The sequence below is a fragment of the Achroia grisella genome, unplaced genomic scaffold (assembly GCF_030625045.1).
Source record: "Achroia grisella isolate CSIRO2021 unplaced genomic scaffold, CSIRO_AGI_Agris_v1 utg152, whole genome shotgun sequence".
NCBI lineage: Eukaryota > Metazoa > Arthropoda > Insecta > Lepidoptera > Pyralidae > Achroia > Achroia grisella.
Window position 1 is genome coordinate 1,899,708 of NW_026712648.1, and position 14,241 is coordinate 1,913,948.

At 33.3% G+C, this 14,241-nt stretch overlaps 1 protein-coding gene across 1 annotated transcript; it reads left to right on the plus strand.

The window, feature by feature from the left end:
- Nucleotides 1-243: 243 nt before the first annotated feature.
- On the plus strand, nucleotides 244-14,203 carry LOC131840906 (ribonuclease 3). Its single transcript, XM_059189121.1, has 19 exons — nucleotides 244-1,327; nucleotides 1,431-1,512; nucleotides 1,594-1,804; nucleotides 2,164-2,299; nucleotides 2,853-3,008; nucleotides 3,800-4,020; nucleotides 4,559-4,686; nucleotides 5,352-5,481; nucleotides 5,703-5,880; nucleotides 6,189-6,396; nucleotides 7,292-7,532; nucleotides 7,869-8,089; nucleotides 8,506-8,637; nucleotides 8,948-9,119; nucleotides 9,451-9,632; nucleotides 10,091-10,255; nucleotides 11,173-11,333; nucleotides 12,864-13,009; nucleotides 13,673-14,203. Exons 1-19 carry the CDS (start codon nucleotides 414-416, stop codon nucleotides 14,095-14,097), a joined length of 4,209 nt encoding a protein of 1,402 aa, XP_059045104.1. The 5' UTR covers nucleotides 244-413; the 3' UTR covers nucleotides 14,098-14,203.
- Nucleotides 14,204-14,241: the final 38 nt, after the last annotated feature.

Consider the following 14,241-nt stretch of genomic DNA (forward strand, 5'->3'; position numbering starts at 1 on the left):
GTGAATGTTGTATTAATAATTTTGTTTTTTGTTCAGGTATAGTGGCAACATTAGACTTCTAACTTTAAGTTGGGCTAAAAAGGACTTGTACCCAGAACCGTAAAATAAATAAATAAAATCAATGTCAGTTTTTTTGTGATCTGTGGTCCACTGTAATCTGTTTACTATTTTGACATTTAACCATTACTGTCATGTCTTTCAGATCTGTGATTGACATTTTTTCTTGTTTATTTTCAATTTGTTTTCAATTATATTATCATAATTAACAATTTAACATTTGAAAACAGAATATCAGTTATAAAAAAACTTGTTCTCTAATGTATTGTGCCGGATAGAACAGTTGACATTTATGAATAATTACAAGTAGAATGAGGTGTATAATTGGTTTATTGATAATAAGAAATTAGAAGAAAATGTCCGTGCCACCAATGAATTACGGTATTCCTCCGCCGATTATGCTTCAACCCCCACCCCCTCCTCCTCCTATTACACCGGCCTCGGAATTATATAATCATCCTCCGCTGCCACCTTTTCACGTACCTAATGGGCCTACAGAAAAACCGTCTGCTTACATGTTACCACCATTAAATGTTCCCCCGCCGGTAATGTATTCCTCTGATATACTAAATCTCCCACCTCCAGTTTCATCATACCCACTATCAGGATATCCTTCAGATTACGGTTATAACTGTCATCCCATTGATCCTTTCAATAGTCAATCAGACCCTAATTCATGCCCAACATCAAGTAATAGACAATTTAATCAACATTGGAATGAATCAAGTAATAGTGTATCTGATCGAATGTACCATGAATATTCAAGTAGTTCAAGATCTAAAAGTTTAGAGAAGTATCACAGATTTGATTATGCATCAACATCTAAACACAGATATTCTCCACATAGAGAAAAAAGCTATGATAGAGACAGGGATAAAGGAAGGGAGAGAGATAGATATAGGGAGTATAGGCATCGAGAATATAGATCGAGTCGAAGTCCCAGTGCTATGTATCACCATAGTAGAAGTCCTTCAAGTCACCGGTACAGGGACAGCCGTGATGGATATTTCACAAAATATGACCATAAAGACAGACAATATGAACGTGAAAGGAGGCACAGTCCATACTATAGAGACCACAGAAGTCATAGTAAAAGCCATGACTATCGTTATGACAGGAGATGTAGATCACCTAGCAGACACAGTTATCGTTCTTCAAGCAGAGACACCCATCATCGTAGCCGTGCTAGGGACCTTTCTCCTCGTTCCAGACATGAGTCTGTCTCTCGGAAGCCACTAACAGACCGTGAAAAAATTCTGGAAGAATTTAGGTATTATATGTTTTCAATACCTTTGTTTATCTTTCTATGACTCCAATTATTGTTGTTCCTATTTCTAGACTACATTTATTTTGTTTTGCTTTATGTATTGTAGAAAAAATTACTGTAAGACTTCTGAAGACTTTATTGAAAGGATGGAACAATGGTCAAAGGAGCATAATTCTGATGATGAAGAAGTGAGTGTAAAATTTTTAATTTTTTTATTAAACTGAATAATGAAACTGTTTTATAATGTGCCCTATTTCATATTTTTTTAGATTTCAAAAATGTGGTATAGGAGTTCTCCAGCTGAGTTATATTATAATACATTTGAGGGTAGCAGTGGTGTAGAGCAAACAAACAAATTAGAGAAGCTATGTGATACTTTTTTCAAGAATCTTATTGAAAGGGGTCGTATTGCCAGACCAGAAGTTGATGAACTCCCACCTCTTAGGGCACAAAAACCTAAAATGTGCAATAGACATACCTGTGAGTTGAATTAATTTATTGATAGTAAATTCTGTTAAAATATTAGATGTTGTTGGACTGAATTTTTTTTTAATAAATGAAATGAAATGGTGTTGTCATCTGCACTTTGGTATATGCCAGCACCCACCAGTGGAGGATAATAAGTTCTGTGACAATATAACTAGGAATTAGCCATGCTGGTTTCTATGTTAGTTAAACTATGTAATATATACTACAAGTAGTAGTAGATCACTTGTGTTAACACTAGAAATATTGTTCCAAAAACAAATTATAAACATGAGAAAATATTTTTTATTCTATGTAAGTTATTATATTGGTAGGAATATCATTAATATTATGCTGTTTTGATTATTGTGTAGCGGAAGAAGGAAGTTCGTCTTCATGTGAAAGTGATGATTGTTTAGATGAAGATGGTTTACAAGGATACACTGATAGGATCATGATAGAGCTGCAAAGAAAACAGAGTCACCCAAGAAGGCTACATCCAGAGATGTGGTAAGTAAATATAAATAAATTACTTGAAGGTATGTCTAGTCCTGGCAGGAATTTAAAATAAAAGTACTGATAGTAAGTTATGCTTACAGCAGGGGTTCCTAAACTTTAAAGATAATGGACCACCAACAGATTATCTTTTATGGGACCCCATATCAAACATTTAAATATATAAATAAATTTATATAATATAAAATTAATTATATAAATTTCACTGTTGATTTATCAATAGTGAAATTTATATAATAACATATTTTTAAGAAATGTGTATAATGAATATTTCTTGTTACATTTTTGTGCTATGTCAAAATAATATTTGATCACGTGATATTTTGTAATAGCTGATAATAAATAATTTTATCCGAACCCTAATGACTATCCTACAGAACGCTTAGGTTCCGCTGACCCTAAGTAAAAACGTAAAAGTCGTCTGTGTACCCCAGTCTCATCTATTTTAGTCCCTACGTAATTTGCACACAAGGGCCGTTTTTTTAAATGGTGTGTAAAAATTGTACATATTTGTGAGATAACTAACGGATTTTCATGTTTTTTACAGGTTTAACAATACTGGGCAAATGAACGGTGGTCCCCTTTGCCGTTGCAGCCCAAAGGCTCGCCGGCAGGGCATGCGCCACGGGGTATATGCTGGCGAGCAGCATTTCCCCAAATGTATTCCAACACAGAGCAATATTAATAAGCTTTATCATTACCGGTGAGTCTGTAACACGCCATTATAGCTATAATATCAGATACCGGGGTAAGAGGCTTGTTGAATTCCCTCTGGGGCAGTAGTCCCCAAACCCTGTAAGGCCATCTTCCATCAATCGTTTTGCTCCGCCAATTCTGCAGATGGGTGAACTGATCTGGTTATACATATGTATATATCTATACATATAAATAAAATTGGAGTGTCTGTTTGTAATATTGAAATAACCATTTTTTACTAGATGTATATGAATATAAATACGGTACTTACACCAAAATAACATTTTTTACAATTTTTGTCTGTCTGTTTGTTCCGGCTAATTTCTGAAATGGCTGGACCAATTTTGACGGTATTTTATTGGCAGGTAGCTGATGTAATAAGGCGTAACTTAGGCTACTTTTATTTTAGAAAAGTAAGTTTAAATTCCAAGCCGATGAAGTCGCGGGTACAGCTAGTAAGCAATATAAAATAAAGATCATAACTGTAGATTTTTTCATCATTCTATGTAACTGGAATGGACAACTGTCACTTATATACAGGATAATGACTGTGGTACTTGGAACTCAAGTGTTACTATTTTGATGGAACAAAACTGTCATGCCTTCGTACCCTGTTATTCAACTTTTATATCTCACCTACAACAGAAACAGCTTTCTAAACAAGCTGCTTAATATATGATTGGATGATTTCGTTGGTAGTAAAGATTGTAGTGTCTTTCTCTAATAATATTTTATCATGTAATTAAGTTCTTGAATAATATGACATAATCCTGTTTTTATTTATTATTATGATTACAGTATCACAGTATCTCCACCAACTAATTTTCTTATAAAGGCTCCTACGATTATAGGCCACGATGAACATGAATTTCTGTTCTCCGGATTTTCCATGTTCTCTCACTACAAGCTGGCAAAGCTGCCTACATGTAAAGTAATAAGGTTCAATATTGAATACACTATACTTTATGTAGAGGAACCAGCGCCACAAAACTTCACTATCCGAGAATTAGATTTGTTTGGTAAGCCCTACTAATAAGATTTAATTAGTAATAAATAAGATTAAACAATTATAATACAAAACTTAGATATATTTTATTTTTTTATAACCTAAAGGACGGTGAAATCAATCGGGTGAAATGGGGCCAAATAAGCTTTTAGTTTTATTCTGAATGTATTTAATTTTCGTATTCTGCAGAATACTGTATTATGACGTGTTAAACAGTACTGTTACAATTTTCCTCCAAGTTTATTGTTCTGGTCTCTTTTCCTCTTGTCATTGTTCTTGTCCTTTGTTCTGTATGTTTGCTTCTTTTATTGGTGTTACTTAAAGTCGTTAAAGTCTCTACCTAGCCGTACGTCATGAATGCTAGTTTTAACTGACCTATCGATATTATTATTTTTATGAAAGCCAATATTTTAACTTTGAAGTGATTATCATTAAGGCATACTAATATGACCTTTGTTTATTTGTTATGAAGTGGTTTATATAATTTTAACTTTGCAGATATGGTTGTGTTATGGACAATATTTAATTATTCCTTTTTTCCCCTATTTCAGAGGAATATCTTTTTATCGAACTTTTGGAATTAGTAGATTTGGACCTTGGAAAAGCTACTGACGATTATTGTTCACAATTTCACTTTATGCCTCGATTTGTTCGATATCTTCCAGAAGGAGGTTGCGAGGTATGTAAATTGAATAATAATGTATGGATGGATTTTAAATCAAAAGCAAATCAATGCAATAAATTGTAAATAAAATATTTGTTATCGAAACAAATATAACAATGTATTATTGTAAATTTTATTTATCAAATTTAGTAGTGCTGTATTAATATAAATTTATATATAATACAAGGCATTCCGCGAAGCTTCCTGCGTGAATTTCTTTCTTTGTAACTTTCTAACAATGTAGCTATCTATTGGTTTTTTTTTTATAACACAGTGGACAAACGAGGTGTAACTACTTCTTAAATCACTTATGTAGTTAAAATGGTAAATACGGTAAAGGTCTAACAATCAACTAGATAATAAGTGGTAATCCTATTTTTCATTAAAAAAATAAGACGTTTTCATTATCTTTATTACATATATACTACATTACATATTCTTAAAAGAAAGAAAGAATAATAATTTATTTAAATACAAGACGTATTTTAAATGCAAAATAATTGACTGTTTTTAAAGATTCCTTCATTTAAAGAATCCTACATTATCAACTAGTATTCATAGCCTGTATTTCATGCAAGCAGCGCCGAGAATATAGCTCGTATGTATTTAGTAAAGGTGTTAAAACTTAATATATTTAGTGATATCACGTTATGTGAAATGATAATAATTATTTTTAATAGGTGCTATCTATGTGTGAAATATTAAAATACCTCATAGACGAAAGTGGACTACTGATACCGCCAGAAACTTTGAATGACGTCCACAGTATGGATCATTACAATTGGCAGAAGTTTGTTGATAGAATCAAAGGTAAGATGTTATAGTATCATGAGTATAAGATATCAAATATTTAATATATATACTGTAATATATTAAAATAAATATACAGTCAAAAAGGTTATGTACCATGTATGTTACAAAACTCAAGATTTCCCACAAATTTCTTTTATTCACATTTTAATCTACAGGGATTACTCTATGTTGCTTTTATATCTGTGTATGGTATTTATATAAAAAATAATATGTTTCAGGAATGATAGTCACATATCCAGGTAAAAAGCCTTGTTCCATTCGCGTGGACCAGTTGGATCGGAGTCCGCCAGTTACTTCCAGAAATACCAAAAGTTCTAAAGAATTAAAAACATTCTACCCTGAGATTGTTCATTTTGGCATAAGACCCCCACAGTTGAGTTACGCAGGAAACCCTGAGTAAGTTCTAATATTTATATATTATTTCATTTTAGATGGGCTGACAATAATAAACATAGTTAATCACAAATAGTTTTATAATAATAATTAAAAGCGACATCCAGTTCATAGTAATAGAAATATTTAAATACATTTTTAAAGTGTTACTAGAAAATGCAATTGGATTGCATTATCTGGTAATTAGCTATTATTGACATTTGCCATGCCATATAGATGCGATATTCTACAGATTGTAGAACATACATCTTCGATTTTTTTATAGTTACGAAGAAATCTTCAATGTTGTGGCAAAAATTTGTTTTTTATAGATACCAAAAAGCTTGGCGGTACTATGTGAAATACCGTCACCTGATTGCCAATATGGCAAAACCGTCGTTTAAAGAAAAGCAAAAACTAACAGCTAAAGAGGCTAAACTGCAGGAGATGAGAACTCAAAGCAAGATGAAGAGGGACGTCACAGTTGCCATATCATCTGAGGGCTTCCATACTACGGGTCTTATGTGTGATATTGTGCAAGTAAGTTATGATATGTGTATTGACTATACTTAGATGTCTATCTTCGTGCCAGATCTCTTTTGGAATAAGCAAAATGAAACAGAGAGGCAACTATGTCAATCCTTACTCATAGTTTTTCCTATAAATTATAATTAGTGATGTACATGCAAATCAGCCAGTGTAGAGTATATTTGAATATGATACACAGTCTTGAGTTTACCTAATATTTAATGGTACTTAATTTTTATATTGTATAGTTATTTCTATATTTTTATTTTTAATATTTTCTTTGTAATGTGTATATTATGTATGTAGCTGCATATAGCTTAAAAACTGCTGATATATGAACTTATGTTTCTGTATCCACATAAGTTTCTATATAAACAGTTTTAAGTACTTTTAGTTTAAATTCCAATAGTTTGTGGATGATAATAGAATGGTACTCCCGCCAGCGCTAACAGTTTACGCTCCTTACAGGGGAGGATAATAATATAGTCAGGGTTAGGTATACCATCTTGGCAAATGGTAAATTACCACGATGGTTTTTAGGGGAACAATCTCTTTCTCCCCTGCAGTCAGAATTTAATCTTCTATTTCCATATGTCTCTTCAAAATATCTTAGTTTTCAATAGTATCCCATTTGTATTATTTTATAAATTTAGCTTTGTATGACTGAATGAGATTAATGAAAAACGTTTTATTGTTGCTCTCACAGAAAGGAAATAACAATTACATAAATAAATATGTATACCAAATATAAAAAAAAACAACAAAATTACAATACGGAGGTAACAATGGGTTGCCTTATCGCTATATGGCGATCTCTTCTGGGCAACTTGAAATGTGTAATAATACATTTTATTGTATGGTACACCGTAGTATTACAATAACATACAGTTTCATGTCTTTATTTCAGCATGCAATGTTAATCCCCGTATTAGTGCGCCACCTGCGTTTCCACAAATCACTGGACAGTTTGGAAAAGAAAATGGGTTATGTTTTCGAACAACGACTGCTGTTGCAAACAGCGCTAACTCATCCTTCGTACAGAGAGAACTTTGGTACAAATCCAGATCACGCGAGGAATAGCCTCACTAACTGTGGCATACGACAGCCAGAGTATGGAGATAGGAAGATACACTATACCAGAAAGAAAGGTTTGGTCATTACTCTTACCTGATTTGCCAACTCATTTTTTATTGTGGGAACATTTCTTTTCATGTCTATCATATCTTGCCATACATTTGTAGTTTTGTACTTGATCACTGAATGTTTGAAATGAAAATGAAATGGTAATTAATTTTATTTACAAAATATACGCCTATTTCTATTTCTACAACTAGTTACCGATGTATTGATACGAAGATATTTTTATGGATAATAATGAAATAAACAAGTGAATGATAATAGGATGAGCATGAAGTCTGTTAGACCATTTTTAGATAATGGTAATAAGTATTCATAATTAGGAAATAATTTATTTTCATCTGCAGGTATCGTGACATTAATAAACATTATGTCTCGTTTCGGGAAACATAATGAAACCGAGTCGGAAATAAAACATAATGAAAGACTGGAATTTCTTGGCGACGCCGTGGTAGAGTTTTTATCGTCTATACACTTGTTTCGGATGTTCCCGGGCCTCACTGAAGGCGGTCTGGCAACGTATCGGGCATCTATTGTACAGAACCAACATTTAGCACAACTGGCTAAGGTAATTAACATTTGTAGTAAAAAAATCTGACTAACAGTTTCTGGCCAAGCGCCACTTGTCAGTGTTTTGCGACCACCACCTGGTTTTTTATATTATTATACATTATGTAGTTTTTAATACTACATGTTTTATTTTTATATATAGTGAATGATTGTAGTGGATTATATTGACTCAAAAATGTGTTTATACTATACTTTTGAGTAAATGTTGCAGTTAAAATTGTTTGGTTTGGTTTTGGTTGTTTGGTTCAAACCAAACTAGAAAGTCAGCATTAATCTTCATCATTATAAGTATGTACAATGTAAATGAAAAGTATTGCAACCGAGTAGGTATTGTCAGTTCTCGGCTCACACTACATTTAAGACTGATGGAAGATTTGACTTATCATACGTGCCTGATTAATATTTGGTTTGCAGAACATATCTCTGGAACAGTTCATGCTGTACGCTCACGGGTCGGATCTGTGTCGTGAGGTAGTGATGCGTCACGCGATGGCCAACTGCTTCGAAGCGCTCATGGGTGCACTATTCCTCGACGCTGGATTACAGGTAGTACTATCGTTATTTCCGCCGCTTTGACTCTAGAACTAGACTAACTTCGGCTAGAACTACCTAACTATTGTTTTTATTATTTACATTACATTATCTTCATATTTTTTTTTTACAACCAAATAGTTTGTGAACTTTATTTAGTTTATATAATTATGATATGTGGTACAATATTGTGCCCAATTCAAACTGCCAGTTCGAATGAATTATGTTAAACAATATGCACACCAAGACATGGACAGAACATATTTATTAATGCGAGTATATACCCGCCACAACATTTTTTAAGAAGTAATATATACTGTTACAGGTAGCTGATCGCGTGTTTGCTTTATCGCTCTGGTACAATGAGCCAGATTTGCTAGAAGTGTGGACAAAAGACCGCGCCCACCCATTGCAGGAACAAGAGCCACTTGGCGACCGGAAGTACATAAAAAATTTTGAGTTTCTGCAAAAGCTGACACAATTCGAAGAATCTATAGGTATGTAAGACAGTTTAATCTTGATACTGAAATAACATTTTTATATTGCTAATTAAAGTTGTCATAAATTTATTTCTTGACTACTTATTTAAAACTAGATGTCGACGCGATCTAGTACTATATTATTATTTGTTTGTTTGTAAACCGATTCGAAGCACTGATGAGTTTACTACAAAGTAAAAAGCAAAGTAAACAGCATTAGAATTTGTTATTCGATTTCTGTGATTGGCACAACTAAAGATAAGTCTTTTGGTAATATAAGTACATGATATATTTACATTACTTAATGTATACACAGAATGTTTATAATTTTTTATATGTATGGTTACAGGAGTAGTATTCAAACATATTCGTTTATTGGCACGAGCGTTTACCGATCGCTCGGTTGGATTTACGAACTTAACACTGGGTTCAAATCAGCGTCTGGAGTTCTTGGGCGACACTGTGTTACAGCTTGTGGTCTCTGACCGACTGTACCGATTTTTTCCTGATCATCACGAGGGACACCTTTCAGTGAGTTCAATTTGCTTACCGATATATGTATATATATACATAGTTCATGTTATTGTACATTTATTTATAATAGTCATAATAACACAAGTTTTACACAGCACCATCTAATTCCAAACTAAGTTCGTGTTATGGTAAAAAAATGTGTATACTATCTACACATTTTTTTACCATAACACGAACTTAGTTTGGAATTAGATGGTGCTGTGTACCAATATCACTATAACTTATTTAGAAATAATATACATAGGAAACACAATATAATCGTAGTTATGAATACAAATATTTGTATAATGAGAATAGAATCCGCGACTATCGATGCGCGGTGTGCAAAACCGATAAACCGCTGAGGAACATTTATAGATACCCACATTATAAGTTATAAAGTATAAAAAAGTGAAAAAACATACTTGGTGTTGCCTTAAAAAAATTTTAATAATAAAAACACTTATACTCGACAGTTACTTCGTTCGTCGTTGGTGAACAAACGCACGCAAGCAATGGTATGCGACGACCTTAACATGTCTGAGTATGCAATATATAACAATCCCAAAGCGAAACCAACCACTAAAAAACATAAAGCTGACTTGCTAGAAGCTTTTCTGGGTGCTCTGTTCATTGATAAAGTGAGTATATTAGGTTAACTGTCTAATGATTTTATTTAATTTTGTACTAACCAATCTAAATTCACATATTATTCATTTTGCTTTTGTTACAAGTTTTAATTATATATATAACAATCAATATTTAGAATGAACATTTAGAATTTGGAATACGAAACTCAACGAGCTCGAGACAACGAAAGCCTTGTCGATCTCGAATACTTATTTATAAGAATAATTATTAAATAAATATTAGAATGGTACAGTAAGATAGCGGATAGTATAAAAGATTCCATTAAATCTAAGTGAGACAGGATGAACATGTCGATAATACTTTATTTCATGTAAATGGTATGGTAAAGAACCTCACGAACCACTTTACAGTAAGTGGTAATCGTCGCCTTTCACATGAATAGCACCATTATGTTGTCCTGTGATCCCGTAGCCATTATCATGATTGTGATTGCCATTCGGGCGTACTAAGTTGCCATGCCTGCATGAAAACATTTTACAAGTCCTGCAGCTTGGCAGCTGGATTTGTAAGATGACTCAGACGACTTTGTCTGAGTGACTACTCACCAGGCACCAAAGTAAATGTAGATTTAATTTGGTGCCCTATATCATATATGGCAAAAACAATGATACTTTTGATTTATTTGAATTTCTTATATTCTATATTTTTAACATACTTTAACGATATATTGTTTTCACTATACCATTTTCTCTCAGTGTCTTTTATATATAGTAGCCGTATCCCTCTTTTAATTGTACATATAAATCTTAGAACGTAAGACACCAGATCTTCGGGTGACAAGTTCTCTACAAATCTGTTCTTGAGCATTCAATTTTACATACTCAAATGGCTCTGTATCACTGTATAATATGTTAATCTTTTTGTCGAGAAAATAAAGTGTATTATTATTATTATAATTTTTTTTCAGAACTTGGACTACTGTCAAGCATTTTGTAACGCGTGCCTTTTTCCGCGGCTACAGGAGTTCATTATGAATCAGGCCTGGAATGATCCTAAGTCCAAACTGCAGCAGTGTTGCCTCACGCTGCGCTCTATGGAAGGTGGCGAACCAGATATACCCCTGTACAAGTGAGCATGATGTTTTTTTTTAAGTGATGATAATGGAATGGTGCATAAGGTAAGTTCCGTTACCCAACATAGCAATTTCAATTTGAATTTAACATGAAGGGTTCCATGAGGAACCGTGTGGAGGTTAACCTGACGTGGTACATTGCCATTATTGGGATCATAAATCCACATTACTGACAATCCTCTTCCTTTCAGTGACCATGATGTTACATTTTTCGTATTTACATATGTTTAATAACATTTTATTTTCATAATATGTTTCAAGGTATAAAAAATATAATCAAAAAAATTGTTAGATTTTTTCGTTTTAAACAATCCCATCAAAAACATAAATGTGAAATGATAGCCGAGTTTAATATTATGATATATGCCTTGATTGTTGACTTCTACGACAAAAGAGGTGAGATCTAAATGGGTGCCAAGTTCAATGGTATGTCCTGAAATGTATTTATAACAATATATAATATCATTTCTTCTTATAACTTAGGATAATATACTGTAGCCTAAGCCTAAATAATCATAATATCTCTGGTAGCCAGTGATGGATCGAAGTTAATTGGTAGCTATCGACGTTTTCATACAATATTACTTTCCGTCCAGTACAAGATGAGCTATTTTTGCCAGGGATCAATGTTCATTGGTGGCTATCGACGTTTTCATAGAATTTTAGTATTCGTCCAATATAAGTTGAAATAGAATCAATTAAAGTGAAAAATTACAATAAAATGATAACAATTTACCACTTTCAGATTTTTTCCTTTATATTCACCTAATTATCTATCTGCATGCCAAATTTGAACTTCCTAGGTCATCTCAAAGTGGGTTATAATTTTAATCTATAGTTGAGTCAGTGATAAAAATGACGATATTTGGACGTTAATATCTAAATAACCGTTTGAGATATGTTTATGAAATTTGGAACACATATTTATCTCGCAAGTCTCAATATATGAACTAAATTTGACAGGTTTATGTGAAAGAGTTTTTTAGTTATGAGGGGGTCAAAAGTGGCTCCAAATGGTTCGTGTAAATATACACACGGTGCTGCTCGCCAGTTACTTGAAACTCGGCTTGACACGCTACCGCGTGTCTAGATCTGCTGATATAGATTTTCACTCCTTTCCTATTGTTTTTTTGAGAAATAGATATCATATCCATCATATCTACTTTAATTTAAAATTTTATTAAGATCCGTTCAACTATTTAGTCCAATATAGGTAACCAACAGATAGCCATATTATTTAGAATATTAGTATGTTTTTTAGGATTTACTTTAAACTGAGTTTATTTTTCAGACGTAAAATTAATTAGATTTCAATTGTTATACGAGATTCATCATCCCCTACTGTCACTGCATTTTTCTCTATTATTCTATTACCTACAATTATTTTATTATCGAAATTAAATTAAATTAATTTGTTATAATCGTGGTACATAGTAGATGGTATTGTTATTTAAATGATATAGCTTTCACTTTTAGTCTTTACAGATATGCAAGTATATTGAAATGCATGGTTTGTTTCTTTCCAGAGTGATCAAGTGTCTGGGGCCCACCAACACGCGGATATACGAGGTGGGGGTGTACTTCCGAGGAACACGGTTAGCGGCCGCGTGCGGTCACTCCATACAGGAAGCCGAGATGAACGCCGCAGAGCAAGCACTGGCAGCTGCGCATGGTACGTCTATTATCATCAAACTCATTTATTGATTGAAACTTTAATGCACAAATACTATATATAAATGTACATATGACGAACTTGACACCGAGCCACACGAAAGGCATTCTCTACCAGTCAACCTTAAGGCAAACCGAGAAATTAGTAAGCGGAGATTTATAATTTACAAACACTGAAAGATGGTGGGCGTGCGCGATGTGCTCTTTGCTGGGGTCATCCGTATCGCTCGTTCTGAGGGGAAGTTTTGTTTGGCGCTTGAAGAGTGTTTTCCGTTTTTGTGTGTGTCGGGGTTTTTCTATACGGCAAGTTCTGTCCTTAGGGCCTGCCACAGTGGGGGGCATGTCCCGCTCTCTCTTCAGAATATTTTTTGCACTGTACGACTACGTTATCTAAACAATTCAAGACATATAAAATAAAATAAGAAAATTAAGAACTTCAAAAACATCTAGACATCCTTGTATGGACACAGTTTCCTTTGCCTTTCCATACAACACAAGCCTTATCATCAAAATTTCTTTTGAGTAGCATTTCGACAATTTAAAAGAACATAAGAGTGTTACTACTATAATGCCAGTGTTAATAGTAATTTAATAAGTTGTTCCTACCTAATGAATGAACTAATAGTCTTCAATGAATTTTAATGAACTCCAAATAAATTTACAGAGTTGTTCCCGCAATTGGATCACCAAAAGAGAGTTATCGCCAAAAGTATGAAGAAAAAGGGTGGCCGTGGACGCGAAAGTCCATCGGATAGTGGCCCGTCACGATACTTTCAAAATAGGTTGCCTAAAGCCTACAGAGTCCATAAGGATTCGGACAGTTCTGAAGACAGTAGCGTCCATGCTTCGCCTCATTCAGACGATGATGGTAAACTGCTCGATAAATCAGATAATGATGATAGTAATGACGATAAATCTGACGATGATTCTGGATTAGTGAGTGATACAGAGTCGACTGACAAACTTGACAATGTCAAAGTAAGCACACTGTTAAGCGATATGGAAAAACTTAAAGAAGATCTAATAAGGCGGAATGAATACGAAAAATTAAAGGAGAAGTGTAAGAAATCAGATTCTGACAATGAATAAATTGACACCATCATGATATGATTATATAATTATGAATTATAGATAATATTATGTGTTGTATACTCGTAAAATATATAATGCTAATGTTAACAAAAGCTATTAAAAGACAAAGTCATTTATTCTTACACATTGTTTTATTTTTTA